The sequence below is a fragment of the Sus scrofa genome, chromosome 4 (genome assembly GCF_000003025.6).
Source record: "Sus scrofa isolate TJ Tabasco breed Duroc chromosome 4, Sscrofa11.1, whole genome shotgun sequence".
Classification (NCBI taxonomy): domain Eukaryota; kingdom Metazoa; phylum Chordata; class Mammalia; order Artiodactyla; family Suidae; genus Sus; species Sus scrofa.
In genome coordinates, this window is record NC_010446.5 from 118,855,835 (window position 1) to 118,883,620 (window position 27,786).

Consider the following 27,786-nt stretch of genomic DNA (forward strand, 5'->3'; position numbering starts at 1 on the left):
GGTTCCATTTAACCCTGCAGGAGGTTTCTCTTGAGGGTTTGCATTTGCTCAGACCAAAAAGAGCCTTTTTGTTCCAACTGCTTTCCTCTCACCAGGAGAGCCAGATGGGTGACCCCAATAAGGAAGATGATGCGAACCTTTATGTATTGAGAGATTGTTGTTGAACAGAAGAATCACATTTGGGGGAATGGGGATGTTTGTCTCACCCCAGGTTCATGGTGAATGCATGATTCATAGAAACAAAAGAAAGATAGGAAATTTAAAATTTAAAAAAAAAAAAAGGAAAGAATAAGAAGAGAGTCTCTCACACATTTTGTCTGGGTGAGTAATGAATTAAAACCTCGTGAACTGAAACCCTGTGGGAGTGGGAGTCGGAGCAGGAGGGAATTTCTCCACTTGTGGTCTTGACCTATCAGCTATGACCTGAGCTTTCCCAGCTGCTGGCAGAATCAGCCCTTGCTCTCCGGAGGCAGCAGCTGGGCTCTCATCCTGCCCTCTACAATTTCCTGCTCAATCTGGGAGCATTTGATTGAAAAAATATATATATATATATTTTATTTTTCCAAAAGTCACTTTTCTTCATGTGTGTGTATCTTGCTGTGTCATCAGGCACCACAGCCATTTACCATCCTTCCCCTCGGCCTTCATTTCCTGTATGTTTGTGGAAGGAAACACTCCAGCAGAAGTCTATCTGGGTGTCACTCTCTAAATTGGGATTTTTTTTGCTGAATATCATACCATCTCTGTTTTTTATTACACTTATTCTTCTTGCTCTTCTGTTTATGGCAGGCAGTACTCTAAGAAACAGAAACACCTCCTCGTGTTTAACATAGAAGTCACTGGCTTTGCTCACTATCTCATGACGTACTCTCCCTGGTCTATTTGAAACCAAAACCACAGTCCTCTGAGTTTATGTGCATCCTAACGCTTGGCACATTATATTGTAACTGGGAGATATGATAGTATAGAAAAAATTACCCGAGCCTTGATATCAGCATACTAGCCCGTATGCTAGTTTTTTGATATTGAGCAAGATACTTCCAAATCCATTCCCTTTACCTATAAAACAGGGATAATAATAACAAGCTTTTTCGTTCTACATTTTCAGACCAGAGTGGCATGGAGTTAGTGCCACGCAGGAGTAGGTGATACTAGATTGGCTGCTTTAAGGTTTTTTTGTTTGTTTTGTTTTGTTTTCTGTTTATCTTGATTCAGATTCTTTCCCAAATCAGTTCATCAATTTCTAAGCCGTTGGGGTTCAAGAGAGTATCATAGTTGCACTAGCCTTTCAGGATTCAGGCTGCTTCCCCATCGTCTCTGTGATGTATACCTTCGTTAGATTGATTCTGGTTTAAACATTTCAAAAGCCCTGAGCTCTTGCAATTTAGTAGGGCAAAAGAACCAATTTCTTGTGACCTGTGAGGCTTGACTGAGAGACGTCTGAGAAGACATTCTACTTTTTTCTCAATTTAAGGTCTTAGGTGGATATGAAATAATCCCTGATGATAGCTGTGGATATTAGAGACCTAGAAAGAAGGAATGGTAGAACTGGTCAATTTCCAAATGAACATATAAAGGAGCATGAAACTCTTGCTACCTAAGGAATGTAATTTTTTTCTTAAAGTTGAAGGCAAAACTAAATGAATAATCACAAATTCGAAAGTCCGCAAACTCCACAGCAACAGAATTTGAGCTACATTTCAGTGAAAAGTCTCTGCAAGTCTGCCTCCTTCTCAGAGAATCTCAGTCTCCCCCATGAAAATTTACCAATCAGGTATCAAGATTTATTCATGCCAATATGGTCTGTTCTACTCAGTGCATATTTAAATAGCACTTAAAAGGGGAATGACAGATGCTAATTAGGAGGGCAAAGAGTCCTTAAAGGAAACCAAGATCCTGAGCAAACACACTGGAGCTTCAACAGCCACTACACCTAAAAAATTTCATGAAGAAGAGAGAGCGTTCAAAGGGAAAAATACTGACAAACACTTTAAGATGCTTTACTACTATCTTAAATTTGAGTCTGTCACCCCTATGTTGTTCTAGTTTTCTTTTTTCCCTCTTTTTTTTGGGGGGGTGGTGGTGGTATCAAATCCAAGCCGCAGAGGTAACCTACGCCATAGCTGTGGCGATGCTGAATACTTAAACTACTGCACTGGGTCAGGTGTCAAAACCACACCTCTGGAGCAATACAAGCCACTGCATCAGATCCTTCACCCACTGTGCCACAGCGGGAACTCCTAGTTCTAGTTTTCTGAAGAGATATTTTTTTTTTTGCCTGTGAAAGTATAGCTCCCCAACATGTCAGTGGTCCTGTCTTCCCTCCCTGAGTCTTGCATCTTACCACTCCAATAGCAAAGAAAAAGGAATGCAGGACACACACCCCAGACGGAAAAGACAAAACAATGACACCATGTCTAAAGTGAGATGTCCTAGGCTGTCCTTCCCAAGCTTTCTTATACTGGGGCAGCGGCAGTGGCCCCAAACCCGCAGCACCTCACCAATTGTGAGTTTGAAAACCATCCTGTAAGTAGGCAATGGAAGGAAGCATAAAGAGAGGGTAATGACTGGCTAGACGTTCGTCCACAAAGTACCAACAGGGCTCTTCCTTCTATACCAGCTCCAAGGAAGACCTACATCTGAAAAGAGGTGGGACCTCCTGTTTAATTTACTTCTCCTTTGGGGAAAAAAAAATCTGTAATATATAGTAAAGCTCTATTTTCTATTCCACATCATCTATTTTTTTTTCCTTTTGTCTTTTTGCCTTTTCTAGGGCCACTCCTGCAGCCTATGGAGGTTCCCAGGCTAGGGGTCTAATTGGAGCTATAGCTGCTGGCCTACACCACGGCCACCTCAACACAGAATGCGAGCCTTATCTGCAACCTACATCACAGCTCATGGCAACACAGGATCTTTAACCCAATGAGTGAGGCCAGGGATCAAACCCGCAACCTCATGGTTCCTAGTAGGATTTGCCAACCACTGAGCCACGACGGGAACTCCACACATTATCTATTTTATCTCTAGTCTTTTTAAATTCTATATTCTAGAAAAGCATATCCAATTTTTCTCTCAATCATTGCACTTGCTTCCTGCAGTTTCAATTAGGCAGTTTATGACCTCAACTGTGAACTTAAATTGTTCATTATTTAATCCTAAGTTTTCTAGTATTTTAAAGTTATTTCAGCCTACTTATATTTACTTATAAATCATTCATGCAAGAGTTCCCATTGTGGCGCAGCAGAAACAAATCTGACTAGTATCCATGGGGATGGAGTTTTGATCCTGGTCTCACTGCTCAGTGGGTCTGGGATCCTCTGTTGCCATGAGCTGTGCTATAGGTCACAGATGTAGCTCAGATCCAGTGTTGCTTCGGCTGTGGTGTAGGCTGGCAGCTGTAGCTGCCTGGGAACTTCCAAATTTCCATGTGCTGCACCTATGGCACTAAAAACCAAAAAAAAAAAAAAAAAAAAAAAAAAATTTAAAAATTAAAAAAAAAAATGAAAAAAAGTAAAAAAAGAAATCATTCATGCCATTCTCAATTATTTTACTACACTGATATTGGTTCTTGACCAATTCTAATTGTGGGACTAAAGAGTTGTGATAGGCAATTACTTAAAATTTTAGTGATGACAAATTGGTATTGCATGAAAAAGGAACAATTTTTAACATACAACTGAAATACAGTTTTCAACATGTATGTGGACAAAAGGAATATCATAATTTATACACCTGGTCTCAATATTATGTTTCTACAGCACAAAAATACTAAATGAAGTAAAAGACTATCTCTAGAAATGTACGAAGTTCCCGTCATGGTGCAGTGGTTAATGAATCCAACTAAGAAACATCAGGTTGTGGGTTCCATCCCTGGCTTTGCTCAGTGGGTTAATGATCAGGCGTTGCCGTGAGCTGTAGTGTAGGTTGCAGACATGGCTCGGATCCCACGTTGCTGTGGCTCTGGTGTAGGCCGGTGGCTACAGCTCCAATTCGACCCCTAGCCTGGGAACCTCCATATGCCGCGGGAGTGGCCCAAGAAATGGCAAAAAGACAAAAAAAGAAAAAAAAAAAAAAGGAAAAATAGAAATGTAAAGCACAAAGACAAAAGTATAAGAAAAATAAAGGAGCATGATGAGACATGGACAATCAAATAAACACACATTAAAAAGTATTTTCAGGGAAAGATAAAAGAGACAAAGAAATAGTAGAAGAGTATTTATGAGGAATAAGGGAAATAGGTCTTAAGATTAAAAGTGTCAAGCATTGTAAGTAAAAAAGGCCTCCACTATGGCATATGCACCTAATTCTTTTCAAACCAGGAATAAGAGGAGATTCTAAAAGCTTGTAAAAAAAGAATAGAGTAAAATCAACTATCTACAAAAAACTGGGAAATAGAGTTACATCATATTTTCAAATGGCAATACTGGTTGATAAAAGACACGGGGACATGCTTCACTGAAACAGTTTTAGAATATGAAAAAATGAAACTGTCACCAGAGTGGGTATAAAATTCCCTATAACACCTTACTTAGAGAAGCCCCAGCTTTGAGGAGATGTCTTCAGCTAAATTCCTAGGGAACAAATGACTTTCCTGTTAAAAGATGGAAAATAAAACTCACTCATTTACTTGCATAGGCCAGAGAGAATGGAGCTCTGTAGATAATATACAGATTGCATCTCAACTGGGAAATGAATGCAGCCTCACCAAGGACTCAGATGAAAAAGGAGAAGGCAGAACGTTGCTGCATCACGAGGCTTATTCGCAGCAAAGCATAAATCAGAATGTTGGAGGAAAACAAATCTTTTCACAGACTTCCTGTATAGAACGTATCATAAATGCAAGTTCATAAAAATTTTAATCATCCCAAACCAAAGTGACATCCAAACCATGGGCTGGTTAGGGATAAGATTGCCAGAGCACATAACAAGAAAGCTAGAGCATCGCCAAATTTTGAGGAGCCCAAGTAGAGGAGAATTCTTTAGGACTCAGAGATGCCAAATAATTCATGCTTAAGATAATGCGGAATAAACTTAGTAGTTTAGTCTTTATGCATTGAAACCTGGAAGAACAGATACCAAAATGCTATTAAGAGTTAACTTTAGCCCATAAGATTGTGAATTATTTTTACTTTCTTCTTTGCATGTGTTTATAAAGAGAATTAAATGCATTTAGATTCAGAAAAGGCAGTTTTTTCCATTGATAAAATAGAACTTAGAACCATTTTAATAAAGGCAAAACTATGCCATGTAAATTCAGACTGCCATGATTAGTATACTGCTTAATATAGCTAGAAGAGCTAACACTTGTCCAATTTAGTTCAAAAGAAAGCTGAAGTGATCAGCAACAACTTAGTGCTTTTTTAAAAATCTTACAGTGTGACAGAGCTAAGTTTATCTCACAGTTTCTATTCCTATTGAGAAAAAAAAAATGCTGTGACAGCACTTATATGACCACAGCTCTGAAATGTGCAGTGAGTCTTGGAGTAACACACCCAATATACACTGCTGGACATCAGCCCCACTATTCCGCTTTTTAGGTTGGGCTGTTGAATTTCACGCAAAGCCTAAAAACATGGCTAGAATTTCCAGAGTGGTAGCTGCTGAAATCCCAAGTTCATAGGTTCTGAATTAAGCTCTGCAAAGAAAAAAAAAAAAATCCATCTGTTCACTCAGGCAGAGATTACTGGTCCCCCAGCTTCTTCTGTATATAAATACAAGTTTCAGCAGCATTTCCCAGACTCCCATGCAACTAGACGTGGCCTTTTTATTGTGTTCTGGTCAATACAGACGTGATGTGCATGTGTCCTCTGTGGGAGAGGACACGCTTCTTCTACTCCCTTCTTTCTTCCTGTTTCTTAGGAAGCAGATATAGTGAACATGAGTCATACTGAACTAGGTAGATGAGGAAAATGCCTGGTTGACAGAGCAACGTGTTGAAGGAGCCTGGATCTTCAGCCCCATGCAGCTGCCTTATCAGTGCCATACCACTTATGCCTGGACTATTACTGAAGTGGGAAATAAATTTTTGGGTTTTTGTTTTAAGCTATTGTGATTTTAGTTCTCCAGTACAGCATCTGAAAAGTATCCTAGATGAAGCAATTTCAAAATTGATGGAGTAGCAAGGGAAATGCCTATTCATGGGATGGCCAGTTTAAAAACATTCAAGGGCATGCTATGAAATGAGCAGCATGTAAAATGCTGCTCCCTCACCTGCTAGAAAGCTGCCATATTCACTCATTTTTTAAAGTCTCACAAAATTCATTATTTAAAAACCAAGACTAGAGCTTGACAAAGAGGAGGTATTTTGTATCTATATGTTATTTTTTCCTCGCTCTTTCATCAAGAAAATGCATATAAGCTACCAGTTAAATTACCTTGGGTTGGTGAAAAGATAATCTAACCAAATATTCCATGAGATTAGGCACAAGCCATTATGACAGTACCCTAGGGCACACAGGGTTATTGGTGCTATGAAAGACTTTAATATCATTTTGTGATATTTTTCAATAAATGCTGCAATCAATAGCCAATGCAGTTATTTTCTTATAGAGGTTGAGTTCATATTTATACCTTGCTTGAGGCACGAGGGGACAATTAATATAAATCAATTAATGTAGAATAAGGTATTAAAACAATATATAAATGGTAATAAAAGGTAGAATCATATTGTGAGGATTTCTGGCAATAACAGAATAGAATTGGTGTGACATAATTGTGTTAATTTTGCTTTGAAAAAATTATCTGAATTTTTCTGCAGATAAATTTTTACATAGTTTAAGAGCACAATAGTATTACAGAAGTAGTGACAATATCCAGTCCCCTCTCAACTTTTTCCACTAGTGATGAATAGATGTAGCAAAGTTGAGCCAAATTTCTGATTGTCTTTAAATCATTTCTGATAGAAGGGAATTATTTGACTCTGGGGATAGAGAATACAACAGATTTACCTTCCTAATTATGTTTTTCTGAGACTAATATTAACATTAATTAGTGTTCCATGTGTTCCCACAAAGAAAATTACTCCCTAATTTAAATTTGCCACAGTTAAGCCATATTCAAACTAAGTAGATTTTTCTGTGTTTATTAAAAATTTTAAATTTCCCCTGGGGGGGGGGAACTTCCAAAATAACTTACTTTTGAATAATTCTTTCAACTTTTCAATCTCTTCTATAGCAATTTAGAAATTTTCCCAAGATTATACAGCTAGTAACAGTGAAGACCCCCTCTCCAAAAAAATCTAACAATCTTTTCTTACCACAAAACTGCTACTCAGATACCAGCTAGTCCCAAATATAGCTAAATAATGATTGAATAGCTAAATAATTGTATAGCTAAATAATGATTGAATTTAACATAGCATATGAGACTCTACTGTAATACCTTCATAGCTATCACCTAGTGTATTAGCTTGCTTGTTTGGAGTGCTCTATTTAATTTTTAATTGTTTCCCAAATGCTATGAAGTCAAGGAGAATTGGTTTTTAAGAGATATATACACACGCGCGCGCACACACGCATATATATATCCATTACATGTATATGTAATATTTATATTTTTTAATATTATGTTAAAAATTATATAGAATATATATGAAACCAAATGGAATTGCTAACATTCTACCAGTTTCGACCTACCAAAGTGGCAAATTTCACATCATTCAATCAAGAAACAACACACAGTGAACACCTAGATTCCTCAGCATCTCCCTTGAATTTTTTCACTTGAGATTAACTCCCACGTCTGTCTCTCGTGGGACCCCATTCCAAAGCGGGCTGTCTGTCAACCACTCGTTCCCTTCATGAGACCAATCTGGGAACAGAGTGGAAAGATCAGAGCAGACGTGGCGATGCGTCTGTTGAAAAGTAAATAAATGAGTGATCACGAGCAAAAACTAAATAGCCGTTTCCCAGAGTAGCTTCTTAACATTTTATTCCAGCAAAAAGTTAAAAAAGAGTTGACATGTACTGTTAGGTATTCCCTTCCCTCTGATGGATAAGATTTCTTTACAAAGAACCTTCCCCAAACAAACAACAAACCTTTCCTGATGACCGCTATGAACGAATACACACAAGAATTGTAGCCGAAACTCAGCCTCTATACACTGGCACCAATTCAGCCTCAGAGTTTTGGGTGAAACAGGTGGCCAGGCAAAGGAGGCCACCGTAGGCTAATGCCTCAAAACTATGTCCTCTCTTGAGAGAGGATAGCAAGGGGTTTTACAGGCTTAGCTTGAAAAAACAGGGCTGCTGGTAAGGACTAGGGTACCTGCATTCTTCTTCCTCCGTAGATCATTTCAAAGTCATCAAGGCTGCAATCAGGGGGTCTGGTGATGGTTTCTGGTGGTCTTCGGGGTTTTGCACTTTGACCTTCTCTCTGCATGAAGATTGCTCACAGGGAAGGGCTGTGAGGGAGCGTTCCAATTACAAAGGAAAACTCTAGGTGCAATACAGCTCTAACTAGAACGTAACCGTTAGTAAAAGAAGGCAACTAAGCAAGGAAGAAATGATTTGTGAAAAGCCAGATAGAGTAGGTGGTGGGCCAAGACAGGGCACCACGTCCCAGGAACTGTTTTAACTAGTTTTTAGCTATAACCATATTTCCTAATCATTAGTTTTTGAGTCAGCCTTTGAGGCAGAGGGCAGGCCTGGGAGGCTTAAAGGAAAAGCCTTTTACTTCAAATACAAAGACATAGGGGCTGCTGCATGGTGTCAGAATCACAGTGAATACTTGTGGTCATTATCTATTTTTGTACAAAAAGTTCTCCCAAAATTTGGTGACTTCCGACAGCACACAGTTATTACACCACGGCTTTTGGGGACAGTGGTTTAGTTGGGCAGTTCTGGCTCAGGATCTCTCTTGTTGCTGTCATTGGAACACGGCAGGAGCTGCAGGTCTATGAAGGTTTGGCTGAGAATGGAGGCCCTTTCTAAGATGCCTCCCTCACATGGCTGTCGGCAGGAGGCCTCAGTTCCTGACTGGCTTTCGACAGAAGGCCAATGTTCGAGGCATATGGGCCTCTCCTCACAGCATGGAACTAACTGGCTCGGGCCCAGCTATGTAAGAGCAAGGCAGCCAACAAGGAACCTAGCACTTTTTACAACCAAGCTTCTGAAGTTACACACATGCCCTCGCTTCTGCTCTCTTCCATTCACTAGAAGCAAGTCACCAAGTCCACGGGAGGGAAATCAGCCTCCAGTTCTTGAATGGAGGAGTCTCAAAGAATTCGTGAACATGTTCTAAGCCTGCTACACTACATCTATGTCACATCTATGTCATGCCAAGAAACACTCGATTTTTTTTTTTTTTTTTTCGTTTTAGGGCCTCATATGAGAGTTCCCAGGCTAGAAGTCGAATCAAAGCTATAGCTTCCAGCCTATGCCACAGCCACAGCAACGCGGGATTCAAGCTGCATCTGAGACTCCACCACAGCTCACTCCTTAACCCACTGAGTGAGGCCAGGGATCGAACCCACACCCTCATGGACACTAGTTGGATTTATTTCCACTCTCCCACAATGGGAACTCCAAGAATCACTCAAACTGTGAAAGTCTGTGGCTCTCAAACAGTAACTAAAGATCGAACAGGAAGTTTTGGGCTTTAGTCTTGTACAAATATGATAGAATATGTTAAATAAGTTACCTAAGCACCAAATACTTCTGAAAAATAGCTTTACACAACTGAACACCCCAGTAGAGAAGTTGTCTCGGCTTATAACCCATGCCATGCCGTCGTGCTTAGCTCGCCTGTTCCTGCCGTGTTATCGTTCTTCTCAGCATGTGGTTTTATTTAACTCCCAAATAATTGATAACTTACACAGAATTCAAATGAAGTTAACCAAAATGTATGCGTGTTCTGACGAGTATGACAAATTAGCATATGGAAGTTTTCCGTAGTTCCCCCTTACCTTTGCTCCTGATCTCCAAGAGAGGGCACCAAGAGCTTGTAAGGAAGCCTCTGGCAACTTAGACCAAGATGGAAAGTGAAGAAAATGCCGTTGTCGTTATTAATCATTATTTTCCTTCTAGTTTAATAGAGACCACATTTCCTTTTTCAGCACCCGGCCACTGTGTGTATTAAATCTCATGAAAGATGCCATTATGTTGTATTTGGAGATGGGAGGGAGCTGGGTGATGAAGAGCCGCTCTGGGTGGCCCTGCCTGGCTGACAACGCTTGCAGCCTGGGGACATCGAAGGGCTTCATGACCCACAGCTGAAGCAAGACCCTGGCATCAGCCATCCGCTTCTCTTTCAGGCTCATCTTCAGTGGGAGGGAGGGGATTGCATTTAATCTTTTTTTCATCGTTATCAATTAGGATTACTGTTTTGCAGCAGAATTAATTCACAATCAGCCGATTGGTTTTGATTTTTCTCCCAGGGCTTCTGTGGAAGTTCTTTGCAGGGAAGCTCAAGAACCCCTCCCCCTTTCTTCCCACGCCCCCAGCTCCCCTCCGAGGTGTTCCTCCCTGCCCGGATTTCCCAGCCTGACAAGGTGCTTTTCTTGAGTGTGGTGCTGGCAAGAAAGCCCCAAGCCCAGCTACCTTCTCTCGTGTCAGCTGCACTCATGGGAAAAATGACACATCTCTTTCCTGTCAAACAGTGGGCGTACAGGCTACTTTGGGGCGACCCCTTGTCCCTTGTCTTAACCACTTCTTTGAAAGATGTGCTAAAGATGTAGGGTAAAATGGAGAAACATGTGCACCCCAAAATTAAAAAATAATTTGAATAGACATAATTGTCATTACACAGAATTCTCATCATTATGCTCAAACACTCAATTATATATATTATAAATGTATACATATAGGGAGAGAATAGAAAGATAGAAGTAAAATGAACCTGTTTTTTAGGGCCACACCTGTGGTATGTGGAAGTTCCCAGGCTAGGGGTTGAATCAGAGCTGGACCTGCAGGTCTGCACTGCACTCATGGCAATGCTGGACCCTTTAACCCACTGAGAAAGGCCAGGGATTGAACCCACATCCTCAAGGATACTAGTCAGGTTCTTAACCTGCTGAGCCACAGCGGGAACTCCTAAAATGAAACATTTTCATGTAAACTTTATTAAGGAAATTCTAAGATCGCTGCATGTCATGAATCTCCACAAACTTAACCCACACGGTGAAAACCTCGTAAACGAAGTTCGTGGTAAGAAACAGTCTTCGGTGAACGGAGTTGCTCCATGTCAGAACATTTTTTGTGATTGTGCAACAATGTCTTTATTCCATGTATGCTTTCCTCTCCTTAATAATCTTCTCTTAAGTGGTCACACAGCTTCCTGTATTTTTTTTTTTTTCTATCATGACTAAGCTACTACTGACATACCTGAAGTGAGTGTAAGTCAGTGGGACATTAGGAAACGGGGTAGGATGCAGGGACAATTCACCGTGTCTAGAACTGTCTCATGCATTGCAGAACATGGAGCATCCTTGATGCTCGTCATTTAATATCAAGAGATGGACCAACTCATTATGGTGACTTAACTCCCAAATACATTTCTTTTTTTTTTTTTAGGGCCGCACTTTCAGCCTACGGAGGTTCTCAGGCTAGGAATTGAATCAGAGCTATAACTGCTGGCCTACACCACAGCCACAGCAGTGCAGGATCCGAACCAATCTTCAACCTACGCCACAGCTTATGGCAACACCAGATGCTTAACCCCCTGAGCGAGGCCAGGGATCGAATCCGCAGCCTCATGGTTCCTTGTCGGATTCATTTCTGCTGTGCCACAATGGAAACGCCCCATGTACAATTTCCAAATATTTCCTGAAGTGAGACATTCTACTGAAAGCTATTCAACTATGGTGAGAGAGAGTAAGAGAGGGAGGTTGGGCTGGTTTGGCTCCTTCAGTATGGAAGCAGACCCCAGTGGCCAACAGCAATTGAACTTGAAATAGGAGACAGTCGCCTTTTGGACCTGGTCATGATACTGCACCCCAGGGGAAAAATCATCACACTTTGTCACCACATCAGCCTCATCTACAGATACAGAAATTTACATATTTCTTCTGTCTTTAATGAATTGCTCGTGCCCACACATATTTTCTCATATCATTCTATGCTGGTAATTCTAAATAAACATTTAATTTAAATTCTAAGGAGATCCTGTCGTGGCTCAGCGTTTGCAGGTTCGATCCCTGGCCTTACTCAGTGGGTTAAGGATCTGGTGTTGCTGTGAGCTGTGGTGTAGGTCGCAGACGTGGCTGGGATCCCGAGTTGCTGTGGCTCTGGTGTAGGCCGGTGGCTACAGCTCCGATTCGACCCCTAGCCTGCGAACCTCTACGTGCCATAGGTGTGGCCCAAGAAGAGACAATAAATAAATAAATAAATAAATAAATAAATAAATAAACTAACTCTAAGTTTTACTTATTTATTTTGGCCATGGAGCATGTGGCCATTCCCAGATGGGATCAAACCTGTGCTACAACAGCAACCTGAGCCACAGCAGTGCAGTGCCAGATCCTTAACTGTGAGGCCATCAGGGAACTCCCAAACTCGAAGGTTTTGACTCTGTAAGATTTTACCTCCTTGACTATCTGAAGGAGATTTTGAACTATTTACTTACTGCTTTTCATTTGGATCATGACCAAAATATATAAGTTAATAATTCTGCATACACATTTGCACTGTTTTGACTCATGTTTACCTAATCAGGCGGTTGTTAGTTTAAGAACATTTTATTTTGTAAATTTTCCAGACTGGTGGTGGGGGAGGAGGGGGAGTGTCATAGGAAATGTCCTTGGAATTTGAGTTCCTGCTGCTGATCAGAATTCAGGACCTCGTCCTTCTTCGTCCTAGTCTTTGGGTCAGGGATACTTGTCAGGTTTTTGACAAGAGTTTACAGACAATAGGCCCTCTAAAGAAATGATTAATATCATGGTAGGATTGGGGGATGGGAGGACAGGCACAGAGCTGCAGGAGGAGGTCTGGCTCTGGTGGCCCGGGAGCGCCACTGTGCTATTTGCATAACCATAATGCCTATCTGTCAGACAGTTACAGTCAGACATCAGATACCTGGTCATGCCTGCATCAGGGTGGAACTGCAATGTATGATGCTCCCTCTCAAGCCAGAGGTAGCATATAAAAAAGAAGGATCCCCGTGGATGCTAGGTGCAGTCCACATGAAAGAATGTTGGTGCTTGTGATGTTCCAAATAATAGCTCAAAATGTTACTTCCTGGTAAAGACAAAGTCAGCTTTGTAGTGAGAATTCATGAAGCTTCCACAAAGCATATAGCCATGAACAAGCTGGTTTCACATGTATTCTTTCCCCCTGTCCCAACAGGAAAACATGTTTCCAAATCATCAAAGCCAAGAGTTTAGGAGCTACACAATTTTCCCCTGCTTCATCTTTGTAGAGGTAAGAAAATTCTGGAAATTTGACCTTAGAAATATATTATTCAAAAGAAATATGCTACCCTTTAAAAATTCCTCCATATATATCCTCCTCTGTACATTGAAGCTTTAACTGTGGAAATCTATCATTGCATTGGGCTTATTTTCGTCTAAAACGTTTTGTGGTTTTGTGGTTTCGGTGATTATGAACATCTCGGGGACATTGGCGTCATGCAAATGCCTTTCTGGATCAAGAGTTTGGTTTCCTTACCTCATCAAAGCATTGCCTTCTCTCCGCCTCCACCTTCTGACATCTACCCCTCTTCTCACAAGCTCTTCCTTGTCCCAAGACCTCTCAGTTTTGTTCTGCAACTACATGTGCTGACTTTACTTGGCTGGTTAATACAGACCTGCCTGACCCTAAGTCAACCAGCAAGCACTGAGGCTAGTCCTGTCTTTCAGGATCTTTGGCTTCTCTTCCTGGATCATCGCTACTCACCTATTTTGGTTCCCTCCACCTCACTTTGCTTTTCTTTTCCATCCCATGCTTTCTTTTGGACTCATTATATTTATCAAGGATTATAAGGAAATTTGGATCATGGGAAGGTAGGGTACATCTCCAAGATTTTTGTGTCATGTAAGCCAATCGTGTACTCCCATGAAAAGGTTCATGAGTGATTTAATGTGCATCTGGATGAACCATTACTCATACTGGCCTTTTTAGATTGTGTGCATAAACGACGTACTCATAATGTGTCAACAACAATGGTGAAGGGACACCTAATTAAAGCCTGTTTAAGCCCCAACTACTACTGTATATTTACTTTTTTATTGAGTACATGTACCATGCCAGAGGTATCACGAATACATTTTCCAGTGACTTTGTCTTTACTACATGAATATTGTTTCCATGTTATAATGAATACTAACATGGAATACTAACAGAAATACTAAATTGGTCATTGCTTCTTGCTCAGATATTGCAATTGCTTTCATGGAGTTAACTGCCTATTTTTATGACTGTAATGCCGTTTTCTAGTATCTTTCTAAAAATATTTCAGGGCAAGCATATGTATTAGGAAGTAAGGGTATCAGGATATTAGAGGAGGAAAATGATGAAATAACCTGGCAAATGGGTTTTCAACCTTTCAGACTTTTCAATTATTTAAAAATATGCTCTAAAGCTCTAGAACTACAAAAGGTAAGGCTCCTTTAAGAAACTAGGTTTTGAAAAATATCCAGTAAAAAGAGTGAGGTAATATTAGCTATGTTTAGTATTTATGACAAAGAACTGTAGCCTTAGTGTGAATAATATTTATATAAAGATAAATAAACTGATGAATAATGGAGTAGAGACAATGCTTTCTTTATAGCTGGGTAAAAGATATACAACATGCTATTTCTTCTTAATTTTTTTTATTTTTTAAAGTTTTATTGAAGTATAGTTGATTTACAATGTTGTGGTAATTTCTGCTCTACAACAAAGTATTCAGTTATACATGTACACACATTCATTCTTTTTCAGATTCTTTTCCCACAGAGATTATCACAGAATATTGGGTAGAGTTCCCTGTGCCATACAGAAAGTCCCCATTGGCCAGTCATTCCATGTCCCACAGTGTGCATATGCCAATCCCACACCCCCTACAACGTGCTCTTTCTACCAATTTTTCTTTCATGGTCTGGAAAAGAAATTGCATAGATGGCAGTAGGAAGAATTTAAAAACTCAATCAGACTACGAGTTAAACAAGTAGAAGTTCATGGGGAGCTAATTAGGTCTGGGATGGGAGGCATAGATAATGTTTCACTATTTAAAGTTCTCAAGATTAGACAGAGCAAGAGAACTAGAGCACAGCAGGATAAAAGGCAACCGCTCATGCCAAATCACACTGTTCCTGAAACCAAAACAATTCTGGTCTTTGGGGAGCAATGCATGTTCTTTAGAAGGATTCTAACAACTGAAAAAAATGCTTTAGGGTGAGCTGGGGACAGTTGCTAAATTTTCTGCGGAGGAAATCCAGGAAAACGGATGGTTAAGCAGAGCTAGAAAGTGGTTGAGACTAAAGGGATAAGGCAAGAATGGTAACTAGGTGTTTAAAATTAACTGTAAATAGTATTTTAACGGAAGTTACTCTGTGAACAGAGATTGTGAGTCTATCCATTTACTTTAGATGATATTAATTTGTGCTGCAGTTAAGTCAGGTAGATGTCAGGTAAAAAATATTTTGCAACATCATCCCTTAATCTGCTTAACTTTGCATAGCTAAGGGAGAAAAGGCCAGGCATGGTCCTTCTGCCCCACCATTTCATCAGCTCCATCTCCCCAATACTTAATTGGCCAGTCAGTCATCATGTTATAGGAAGCCCTGGAGCAGCCTGTGTTTTCACAGACCTGAACGCAGTTCTCACGCTCCCCGCGCTTTCATTCTGCTACCTGATGTCTCTCAAAGCCCAGACCAAACCACCTCTCCCTGCTCCACCATCCGTTTCACTCCCTACATTCTTCCCAGACTGCATTTTGTATATTTTTCTTTAAAATGGAAAGGACTTTCATTTTCTTTCTAAGTTTAAAGTAATAAATAGTGGTTTAACAGATAGATATTATAGCAAAGTTTTAAAAATCCCATTTACTCATTTCTGTTGACTGAATGCCTTCCTTGAAGCAAGCATTGTTTTCAGCTCTGGGGATGCAGAGGTGATGAAAATAGATAATATCTCTTTCCTCATGGGTGTTACATTCCAATGAGCTGGGAAAACAACTAACACATAAGTGAGCAGAATATTTAGAGCATCAATTGTGGATATGTGCCCTGGGGAAAAAGAAGGCAGGGACAGAGGGTGTGGGCAGCAGATGGCAGGCAGCCTCAATTTTCCTCATCATGTTGCCACTCATCAATAAAACCTGTTAGTATCTTAGCATATAATTAACCATAAGTTTCTTTTTAAAATTAATTTTATTTTTACCTGTAAACATGCACACATAGTTTAAAAGATTAAAAAGTTATAACAAAAACTTGCAATCTACTAATTCTCTGTCCCCCGCCCACAAAATAACTTTTTGATGTTTCTTCAAGTGATAGGTGTATACGGCTATGTCTTGATTCATCAATTTTAAATATCATCTATTGACTTGCCTTTAAGAGAATGAAGACTTTATACCTTTTATATCCCCTATTCCTTTCCCCCCATTCCATTTTCCTGTAATAGACGTCTTCACAGTTTCTGACAAAATCTTTATTTACACAGTATTTTCATTATGATTATGGCTTTTTAGATTCTATTCAAGTAACGTACTATTGGTTTGTTTCCTTTTATAACTTTGCTTTCTTGAAGTTAATAATGGCTTCATGACCTTCTTTGCTTAGTTTTCTTTAAATCTCTGATTAACTCTTGCACACGATGTAATAGCTCTGTTAGAAAGGTCTTACTACAATTTTCTGCATGATCAAAGCTATCAGATAATCTACTAGTTACTTCTTCCCCCCCTTAACCCCTCTAGGTACTTTTTGTTTTCATGTTCTAACTGGTCTATTTGCTCTTGGTTGTTTCCTGGTCCACAGCAGCTGTCTTGAGGTTTCCTTTGCCAACATCACAGAACTCGTTCTGTCCCTGTCCTGTTTGTGTTGCCTGTTCACTGTCTCCTGTTCTTGGCTTACTATCCTGTTTTCGTGGAGAAAAACTTCCAAAAAAGTTACGCCTTTTTTCTATGGCTTCTGTAACAAATTACTGCAAGCATAGTGGCTGAAAACTACACAGATTTATTCATCTGCAGTCTATAGATTAGGGTCTAATTAGATGGCGTTCATTGGGCTAAAATTAGGTATGGGTGGGCTTGCATTCCTTCCTAGAGGGTTAAGGGTGGATCTTTGTTCCAGTTGCCAGTGGCTGCCAGCACCCCTTGGCTTGTAGCCCTCTCCATTCTAAAGCCAAAATTGGTGGCTGAATCCCTCTCCCACTGCATGGATGCAAACTTAGTTCTCCCTTTACACTGTGAAGTAACATATTCACAGGTTTCAGGGATTGGGACATAAGCATCTTTGGGGGATCTATTATCCTGCGTACTTCCGGATAGAGAGGAAATACCTATTAAAGTTTCTGTTATACTTGGACATCTGATTAACAGATTGGTTGGATGTAGGATTCTGTTTAAAATTATTCCATTCATGACTTATGAAGCATTACCTCACTCTCTCGTAGCTTGCAAATTTCTCAATTCAGATGATATTCTGATATCTCTGAAGCCTGCAGGAATGTGTTATTACCCGTATTACAAAATTACATAATCATGTATCTTGGTTTGTATATTTTTTATTTACTGTTCTGGGCCCTTGGGCAGGGTCCTTCTACACTGAAGATGAATATCTTTTGGTTCATGTATTTTTTTCTAATTACTTGCATTTAATGACTTTCTCCTCATCAGTTTTTCTATTTTCTCTATCAGGGGCCCCTGTGGTTTAGATATTGGAGTTGCATAACATATATATATATGTGTGTGTGTGTGTGTTATGAAATATATATATATATGAGATAGAAGAGATATAAACACATGTAGATAAAAGAAAAAAAGAGAAATTGTGTTTATATTAAATGATGTAAAAATTAAATAAAATATGTAATTGTTTTCATTATAACATATATAGTGGGTTCAACCAGGATCGTGTAGTACTGTAATATTTACTATTGAAAAATATTTGCATGTAAGTGGACCCATATAGTTCAAACATACACTATGTGTATATCTTATATATATAATTTCCGTGGGCTTTTTTATTCACTCCTTTATCTTATTTTCTAAAGATTTCCCTAATTTTGTCTTTGAACTTTCTCACAGAATTTGTAAAAAAAAGCTATAGTTTTATTTTTTTTTTTATTTTTGCTTTTTAGGGTTGCACCCACGGGATATGGAGATTCCCAGGCTAGGGGTCAAATCAGAGCTATACCGCTGGCCTACACCACAGCCATAGCAACACCAGATCCAAGCTACATCTGCAACCTATACCATACATCATGGCAAAATTTTTAATTTATAAGAATTGAACTCTGTATGATTCATTTTTTTCTCTCATTTTTTCCTTTATTTTGTCTTTGTAAAGAATAATTTATGGGAATTCCCTCGTTGCTTAGTGGGTTATGGATCCAACAATGTCACTGCTCTTGCTCTGGTTACAGCTGTGGTGCCGGTTCCGTCCCCACGCCTGGGAATTTCTGTGTATCATGGGTGCAGCCAAAAAAAGAATGATGTATTTGAAGTTGTTCAATTTCAACTGCATTTCCTCTGTTTTCTCTTATTCCTTTTATTTTTATTTTTTCTGGTCTCTGTCTTTCATAGTCTTAATATTTAGTGATATTCAAATATCCATTACGTATCAGAATAAGACATAAAAAGTTGGTGGGAAATTTTGCATGTAGAAGTTATATTTTTTGATGATTATGTTAGGGCACAAGTATTACTCAAACCCTACCCAACCCAACCCAATGATAAATTTTGAGAAGCTCCAAACATATAGAAGTCACTGTATTTCTTAAAATTCTCCAGAGAGCAGATTGTTTGTAATTATATTATAATGTTTTAAACATGATCAGATAAATGCAGAAACTAGAAAAAAATTATTGTGTAAAAGTGAACTGTGAAGGCTCTTTTGAAAAAGGTCTGCTTTAAAGGTACACAGTATCTATTTTGGAGAGAGAGGAAGAAAGACCATTTTTGCTTAATAAACCACAATCCAAACGGTTTATTAAAAGTTCCGTTGTGGGGCAGGGGGGAGTGGATCTTAAAATTTTATAGATTATGCAGCTCCAGTTTAAATGGATTTTCCATTTTGAAAGGCAACAGAATGATTACACATTTTTTTTTTTAAGGAAACACACTTGATGGGTAATTTTTAAGAAATTAAATTAGTGGTGTTATTCCAAATGGCTTTATTTATTTATTTATTTATTTATTTATTTATTTATTTTTAAGTGAAGACTTGAAGAAGGTAAGGAGACCACACTGGTGGATATTTTATTATTCAGGCTTTCGTGGTGATAAAATCCTGAAGTATTAGGTGGCATTGAGTATGAAGAGAAAGTGATAAGCTAAGATGTTGTTTCTAAAAAAAGCATGAGTATTTGTTCAATGATTAAATATGTAGAAAAGGGAATGGAAGGGAGATTCCACCCGTGGCTCAGTGATTAACAAACCTGATGAGTATCCATGAGGACATGGGTTTGATCCCTGACCTTGCTCAGTGGGTTAGGGATCTGGTGTTGCCATGAACTGTGGTGTAGGTCACATGTGGCTCGGATTCCACGTTGCTGTGGCTGTGGCATAGGCCAGCAGCTACAGCTCTGATTTGACCCCTAGCCTGGCAACTTCCATATGCCACGGGTGAGGCCCCAAAAAGACAAAAAAAAAGAAAAGAAAAGTGAATGAAGGACTTAAACATAACTCAAAAAGTTCAGGCCTAGGGGACTAGATTTAAATAATTTTTTTTTTACTCTCTATTTTTTAGTACTTTTAATTTTCATCATTTTTATAACCAAACATCTGTCTCTTTCTGGAAATGTTTCATATTTCAGAAACAACGTTTTTTTAAATTACTTAACACTTTGTATGTTCGTATGAATGAAAGGCCCAAGTACGTCTTTTCTAGAATTTAGAATTTATCATGTGGTAGGGATCTGAGTATTATACCATAGACTCATCATGCGGGATAAGCCCCAAATGAGAAATATATGTTTTATAATGTATTTCAATTGATGGAATCCATCTTTTTTTCTACTTCAACATGGGTACAGTTGAGAAATAACATTAGTGCTTTTGAATCTGACCAAATACCTCTCCTTGACAAACTTTATTTAGGCTCCCTGGAGCCCTCTTTCAACTAGCTTGGGGTTTTTTTGCTTCTTTATTCTTTCCTTTGACTACCCCCTGGCTACATGGAGTTCTGAGACCAGGGATTGGATATGAGCCACAGTTGTGTCTGTAGCAATACTGGCTCCTTAACCCACAGTGCTGGGCCCGGGATCGAACTTGTATCCTCGCACTGCAGAGACATCCCCAATCCTGTTGCACCACAGCAGGACCTCCTAGGCATGGCTTTTGACTTGGTGTTTATCTCTGCTTCGTCCAATTTTTCAGCAGGAGTCCTGCAAGTCTGTGTAACACGTCTGCCCCCTCCTCCCCATCCGATCACTCTCGATAGACAATCAGGTTCCTGACCCAGGGGGTGTCTGATCATCCAGGCATGCTTTCAGCAAGAATCCCTTTGGGTGGGTTTAACCAGAATCCCATCAACCTCTGATGTTTCCTTTGAGTAACTCTCTATCCCCTGACCTCCACCTGGCTCCTTGGCTATAAATGCCCACTGTCCAAGCCGTATTGGAAAGCAAACTCAGTCTCTCTCCCCCCTGCAAGACCCCCTTATAGTGATTCCTATTCCCTCCTTGAATAAAGTCCTCCTTGCCCTCTTCAACAAGTGTCATAAATAATATTTTTCTTAACAAGGCTTATGCCCAAGTTTCTTTAGCCTTGCATAATTTCTACCAGTGCAGTTAGCAAATGGCTGTAACTAAATGTCACGGACACTGTAGATTTGTGCATCGTCGTCACCGCCACAGTCACCCAGCAGCAGAGAGGAACATGACCAGAACACCTGCTGATTCCTGGTCCTGCACTAGGTTCTAGGCGGAGAGGCAGATCTAAGACCCTTCTGTGGCCAATCAAAGACTACTGTTGCTTGGAAGGAAAATTATATGCCCCAAATGACAAATAATCATTCCAGCTGCTTTAGGTCATTATTTCATTTCCTGGTTTGTGCTAAATCCCAATCTTCTCTTTAATATTAAGCTTTAACGAAAATTGCATGCATAAATCTGCTAGGGAAATCTTACATGTCTTTAATTCTCCAAAATTGTCAGAATAGAAGAAAGTGTAAGCAGCGAGAATAAATGAGGGGATAGAGCACCGTTGCCAATAGACTACTTCTATGTCATTGACTTTGTCTTCTATTTACACAACTTACTGGGCAACGAGAGTCCATACTGCTTCAAAAATTCACCATGAAAAGTAGTTAATGTTTTCTATTCTCATTTACTATGGAATAATAGGATATTTATCTAATTCATATTCCATCTGACACATTTAAACGCAGCTGGCTTTCTAAAATCTGTGTGACTCCTGCTGATTCTTCACCTCTCCCACTCATGTTTCCTTTTATCTTTTGAGAAGCGCATTTTTTAAAAAGTTACTTCTAAAGGAACAAAGAGCAGTGTTGTTGCTGTCTACAATATTCTTCTCATCATACAATTTCAATTGCTTTGATAACCTGCTAATTTACATTCACTCTCTTCAGGTAGCATTCAGACTCCACAAAAGCATCTTTCCAAGTAGGCTTATTGCTTTTTCATTCCTATGGAGTCTGGTGCTGAGACAACTTCAGACACAGGTTCTTCCATCCAATCACAACTCAGGGACTCACTAACATCCTGCTGCGATTCTTATATCCACTGCAAGATGGTTTGATGGTTGACATTGCCAACTTCCTACAGGAATAATAAGAAATATTTAGAGGATTTGATCTTTTAAGTCTCTTTAAGAATTGGTCAATCAAAGAACACCTGCCAAACAAAAGCTTTTGTTCATACTATGAAAGGTATCATGGTGCACCTTATCAAATCTGCTTCACCAAAGAAAGGCAATCCATCAAGCCCCATATGAGTACTTCTTGGTATACATTCTCATGAGTGCTTCTTTTTTTCTCACTTGGCTCACTTTTAAGAGGAAAGAAAAATAGCTGTGGCTTAATTGAAGGTACTAAATACTATACAAATAAGGAACAGGCAGTGTGGTAGAGAGAAAGTCCGCTCAACTGAGATGCTCACGATCCCTAGGAAGCCTGGTATCACTGGGTGCAGAATAAGTTTGGTGTAGTGGTGATCACATGTTGGAGTCAGATCCCTGGATTCACATTCATCTCTTAATAGAAATGAAAGCTCAAGGAGTTACTTTAACCGCTCTCTGAGACTTAGTTTCCACATCTGTAAAATGGAAATAATTAGAGTGGGTTGTTCGCAGCATTGTGGCAAGAAATAAATACATCATTTTGCATAACATTCTTAACATTAGTTATGTATTGGTTCTCAATCATGCTAGTTGTTAATGTTGATTTATTCAGCTATTTGAATACACGTGCTGTTTCTATGACTTGGTCCTTTTTGAGTATGCCAAACTGAGTATTCCTACGGTGAAGAACCCTGCAACTTGATATAAGAGGTAACCTCATGGTCAACTCACTTACACTAGCAGAACTTATAGTGGCGAGCCTAGGAAGTCATATTTTCTTTTCTTAATTTGCCCTTTTGACCAGTTGATTATACCAGGAATCAATATCTGAGCCAATGTGAATCTGTCAGATCATGATGTTGGGGAATTTGGAATGAATTTTAAGAACTACAGATTAGTCTCTGAAATTGCCCCAATTGAGGACAAGCCTATCCAGAAATTATGCAAATCCTGGTCAAATATTTCCAAAGCAAGTCAGAGAAATCTGATATGCCAGGAAAGAAAAAGACTCAGAATACAGCTGCCTTGCTTTTTGGTAGTTTCTGACTCCATTTCTTTGTGAAAGTGAGCTGCACTTTCTGCCTATGGGTTGCATTTAAAAAAAAAAAAAAATCTATGTCATAATAATTAATTTTCCTTTTGGTTTAAGTTTTCATGGTATAAGTTCTCTTACTTAAAACCAAAGTGCTTTGACAAGACCCAGGATTCATATGAGGAAGTGAACTGATATTTAAATTTATGGAAGCGAAGTGAGGTCTGATGAAGGATTTGTTGTCAGGTATAGAAACAAGAGGAGCAATAGAAAGAAAGCCTGAATCAAAACAGAGTAGCAAGGGTAACGCACATCCAGGGCCTAAACCTAATTGTGTTCCTCAGCAGACTTTGTTTGTTTGTTTGTTTGGGCCACACCCAAGGCATATGGAAGTTCCCAGACTAGGGGTCAAATCAGAGCAGTAGCTGCCTGCCTACACCACGGCCACAGCAATGCAGAATCAGAGCCGTGTCTGTAAACTACCCCACAGCTCACAGCAACGTCAGATCCTTAACCCACTGAATGAGGCCAGGGATGGAACCCAAAACCTCCTGGTTCCTAGTCGGATTTCCACTGCTCCACAACGGGAACTTTTTTTTTTTTTTTTTTTTTGCTTTTTAGGGCCATACCTGCATATGAAATTTCCAGGGGGCTAGGGGTCAAATCAGAGCCACAGCTGCTGGCCTATGCCACAGCCACATGAACACAGGATCCTCAACCACTGAGCAAGGCCAGGGATCAAACTTGTGTCCTCATGGATACTAGCAGCGTTCCTAACTGCTGAGCCGCAATGAGAACTCTTCAGCAGATTTTTATTCCCAGCCATTCCTCTGTGAAAATCTGAGCCCAGGGTAGCTTTAAGAAAGGCACTATAGGGCTGCTAACAATAGTACTTGTTAAAGCGCATGAATACTATAATTTGCAAATAGTCTTTAATATCATTTTGCTAATGATAGAAATCTGCGCCCCAATATTGTGTCCTATTAATGCCTAGAATAGTGTTCTAATATATCTTTTGCATAAATTACTGTAGTGAATGCGTATTAATTACTTAATAAAACATAGACTTTGCATAATTAATAAATACGGAGTTTCTGGGAAATGTTTGATAGAATATGTGGTGATAGTTTATAATAATGATGTATACTAATTAACCAAGATAAAATATGTAAATTATCTTCCGGTATTATGTAGTTATTAGTTAATGTCATGGCTCTGAGATTCTAATTTTTTTTAATTAAAGAATAATAAGGAGTTCCCATCGTGGTGCAGTGGTTAACGAATCCGACTAGGAACCATGAGGGTGCGGGTTCAATCCCTGGCCTTGCTCAGTGGGTTGAGGATCCAGCGTTGCTATGAGCTGTGGTGTAGGTTGCAGACACGGCTGGGATCCCGAGTTGCTGTGGCTCTGGCATAGGCCGGTGGCTACAGCTCCGATTAGACCCCTAGCCTGGGAACCTCCATATGCCACAGGAGCGGCCCTAGAAAAGGCAAAAAGACAAAAAAAAAAAAAAAAAAAATAATAATAATAATAATAATAAAATGGAAGTTCCCGTTGTGGCTCAGAGGAAACAAATCTGACTAGCATCCATGAGGACGCAGGTTCAATCCCTGGCCTTGCTCAGTGGGTTAAGGATCTGGCATTGCCGTGAGCTGTGGTGCAGGCCACAGATGTGGCTCGGATCTGGCATTGCTGTGGCTGTGGCATAGGCTGGCACCGACAGCTCTGCTTTGACCCCTAGCCTGGGAACCTACGTATGTCGTGGGTGTGGCCCTAAAAAGCCAAAAAAGATTAAAAAGTGTAAAAGTTGAAAGAGTAATAAACTTAATCTGTAGGTTATTTTGAGATTTATGGAGGTGATTTCTAAAGTAATAAAGCTAATTTTAAATAAATATCTTTTATTCTGACCCTTATGACTTGCTTGAATATCAAAAATACTTAACCTCTCATAGTGAAACTTAATTTCTAAAAAACTTAAGTACTAACTCCAAAGGCAAAAAGATCCAAATTTAGTCCACTAGATGAGCTGAACAAGAATCACAAAATTTGTACCTAAAACCTTCAAAATTAGGAAAATATGTCAAATGCTTTACCAAGTAACAATTTCGTTTCCAAAAAGGACTTCATCCTTTTGGAAGTATTTGGTAATGTATTTACGTACACACACACACACACACACACACACACACACACACACACACCTATATATTCTATCTCATTTAAAATGCTTGCTCAGGGTTTTGCATTAGACCAAGATGGAGGGACAAGAACTGCTTATACCCCTACCAGAAACAACCTAAGAGGCAGGCGTAATACATCAATCAGTTTTCAGATATTGGACATCAGTCAGTGCAGGGAAATGATCAGAATATAGGAGAACAATTAAAGAAGTCCAGTAATTAATTGCCCTAGTGAGACTGAGCAGGGCCCTGTCAGGCTCCTGGGCACACAAGCCTTTCTGTGTCCCCTATTTGTTATTTTTAGGGAATAAATAGACCTTCCCTGAGTTCCAAAGGGCGGGTTCCAACTGTGAGTAATCAGGGAAGGGAGGGGATGCAGAGTCAGGGAGAAGCAGTCAAGAAACAATAGTGCAGCCTTGGGGCAGGGGCCTGGTCCCTCCTCAAGGAATATAGATAACAGTGTCTTTAGTTCTTCTGCAGAACTAAAACCCCCAACAAATGGAAGATGTTAATGAATCATCCTTTATTCCTGAAAGAAGACCACCAGACCAGACCTGAACACCAGCTTTGAAAACAATGCAAGCTTGCCTCTACCCGGATCCTTATCTGTGGCCCTATTTTTCATTCCCCAAACTTTTAAAACCACCTCCCAATCTCTCCTGAGGGGGAACCAAGGCTTTAAGGCATTAGCCTGCTGTGAGCCTTCTTTGCCTGGTGGAGCAATACAGCTATTTTTTTCTCCTCTGTCCAAAACTCTGTCTCCACGTTTCTATTCAGTACCAGCGGACAGAGGCCGAGTTCCAGCAACACCGGCTGTCCCAGCAAGAGCTTCCAGGCCACAGATCAGGGAGGAGAAACCCAGTCAGAGCCCAGGGTTTTCCTTGAGTTGAGGTTATAAAGTTGGGAGTCCAGGAGCAGAGTGTTAGTCAGAAAAGAGCTGAAAAGACAGAGAGACAGAGAGAGAGGTGAATGATGAGCAAGTTGTTGCAAATTCATGTACTGTAAGGCTTCTCAGCAATAAAAAGGAATAAACTATAAACTCAGCAACAGAGATGACTCTCAATTATGGCAAGTGGAAGTCACACCCTCACAAAAGGGCTATAGCCTGTATGATTTTATATATGTATATTTCTTCTAGAATATGAAAAATAATGTACAGTGAAATAATATATAGCAGATCAGCTCTGCCTGAGCGTGGAGAGGGAGGTGGCAAGGGGAAGAAGTGACATATAAAGGGCCTAAGAAAACTTTTGAACTGTTGAATTTGCTCATTATCTTGATTATGGTGATGGTTTCATGGGTGTATATATTATGCAAACTTACCAAATTATATGTTTCAAATATGTGCAGTGAATTCTACATATGTGTATATGTATATGCAAATTATATTAATTTCACCTAATAGAACTGAAAAATAATTTTAAAAAGCAAAAGAAAGCCTTTTAAAATATGATTATGTTGGTATTTTTAAATGTTCAATTAAAAAAAAATCTAGGCCAGTTTACATTAAAACGTCTGTACACAATAGGTGGAATTAAAATAGTTAAGAAATTAATTTTGTATCAGTATTATTTCAGGATAATAATTATCTCTAGTCTTAAATTATTATACTAGGCATCACTTAAATCTGTGTTCCTTGCTTCCTGATTAATTTATTTATACAACATATTACTTTGAATTAAAAACTGTTCCAACTGATTGGATAAAGGCAAAAATATATTTTATTAATATGCCATTCATTGATGAGATTATCTCTTTTTTTGCCTTTTGCTTTTTAGGGCCACACCTGCAGCATATGGACATTCCGAGGCTACGGGGTTGAATCGGAGCTACTGCAGCCGGCCTATACCACAGCCACAGCAAAAGCACATCTGATCTGAGTCTATGACCCACACCACAGCTCACTCATGGCAACACCAGATACTTAACCCACTGAGCAAGGCCAGGGATCAAATGCATCTCATCATGGATGCTAGTCAGGTTCATTACCCACTGAGCCACAACAGGAACTCTCTACCCATTTTTATATTAGCTACTATAGGCAAAAATTTCACTTGTCTTTTTTTTAATTAGACAAATTTAAATGATTTATTTAATTTCATGAATATCAGTGAATGGAGAAACAAAACATGGTCTATCTCCTTCTCATTTCCCATTAAAAACTTTTACAGGAAATACATAGCCCTCAGGTTGATACAGTGAACAGGGCCCTCAACATGGGGATAGTTTTGTTTTAGATCCTTAATTGAAAAACCGTCATAGGCGTTCCCGTCGTGGCTCAGTGGTTAACGAATCCGACTAGGAACCATGAGGTTCCAACCCTGGCCTCCATCAGTGGGTTAAGGATCTGGTGTTGCTGTGAGCTGTGGTGTAGGTTGCAGATGAGGCTCCGACCCAGAGTTTCTGTGGCTCTGGTGTAGGCCAGCAGCTACAGCTCCGATTGGACCCCTAACCTGGGAACCCCCATATGCCTCAGGAGCGGCCCTAGAAAAGACAACAAGACAAAAAACAAGAAAAGAAAAAAGAAAGAAAAACTGTCATGAATCCATATAGTGGAACGCTGCTTAGCCATGGAAAACTACTGATTTATACAACAGCATGAATAAATCTCAAAGACAGTGTGTTAAGTGAGTAGGCCCGTCACAGTAGGTTTTATACAGTAGGATTCCATTTACACGGCGTTCTGAAAAAGGCCA

General features: G+C 39.6%; 1 protein-coding gene across 2 annotated transcripts in view; it reads left to right on the top strand.

Moving 5' to 3' along the window:
- PLPPR5 (phospholipid phosphatase related 5) overlaps nucleotides 1-27,786 on the top strand; it is a 465,309-nt gene that overhangs the window by 255,474 nt on the left and 182,049 nt on the right. For both annotated transcript variants that reach the window (XM_021088656.1, XM_021088657.1), the window contains exon 4: nucleotides 13,281-13,355. In XM_021088656.1, the coding sequence (XP_020944315.1) occupies nucleotides 13,287-13,355 (69 nt within the window). In that variant the 5' untranslated portion in view covers nucleotides 13,281-13,286. The remainder of the gene's footprint in view (nucleotides 1-13,280; nucleotides 13,356-27,786) is intronic.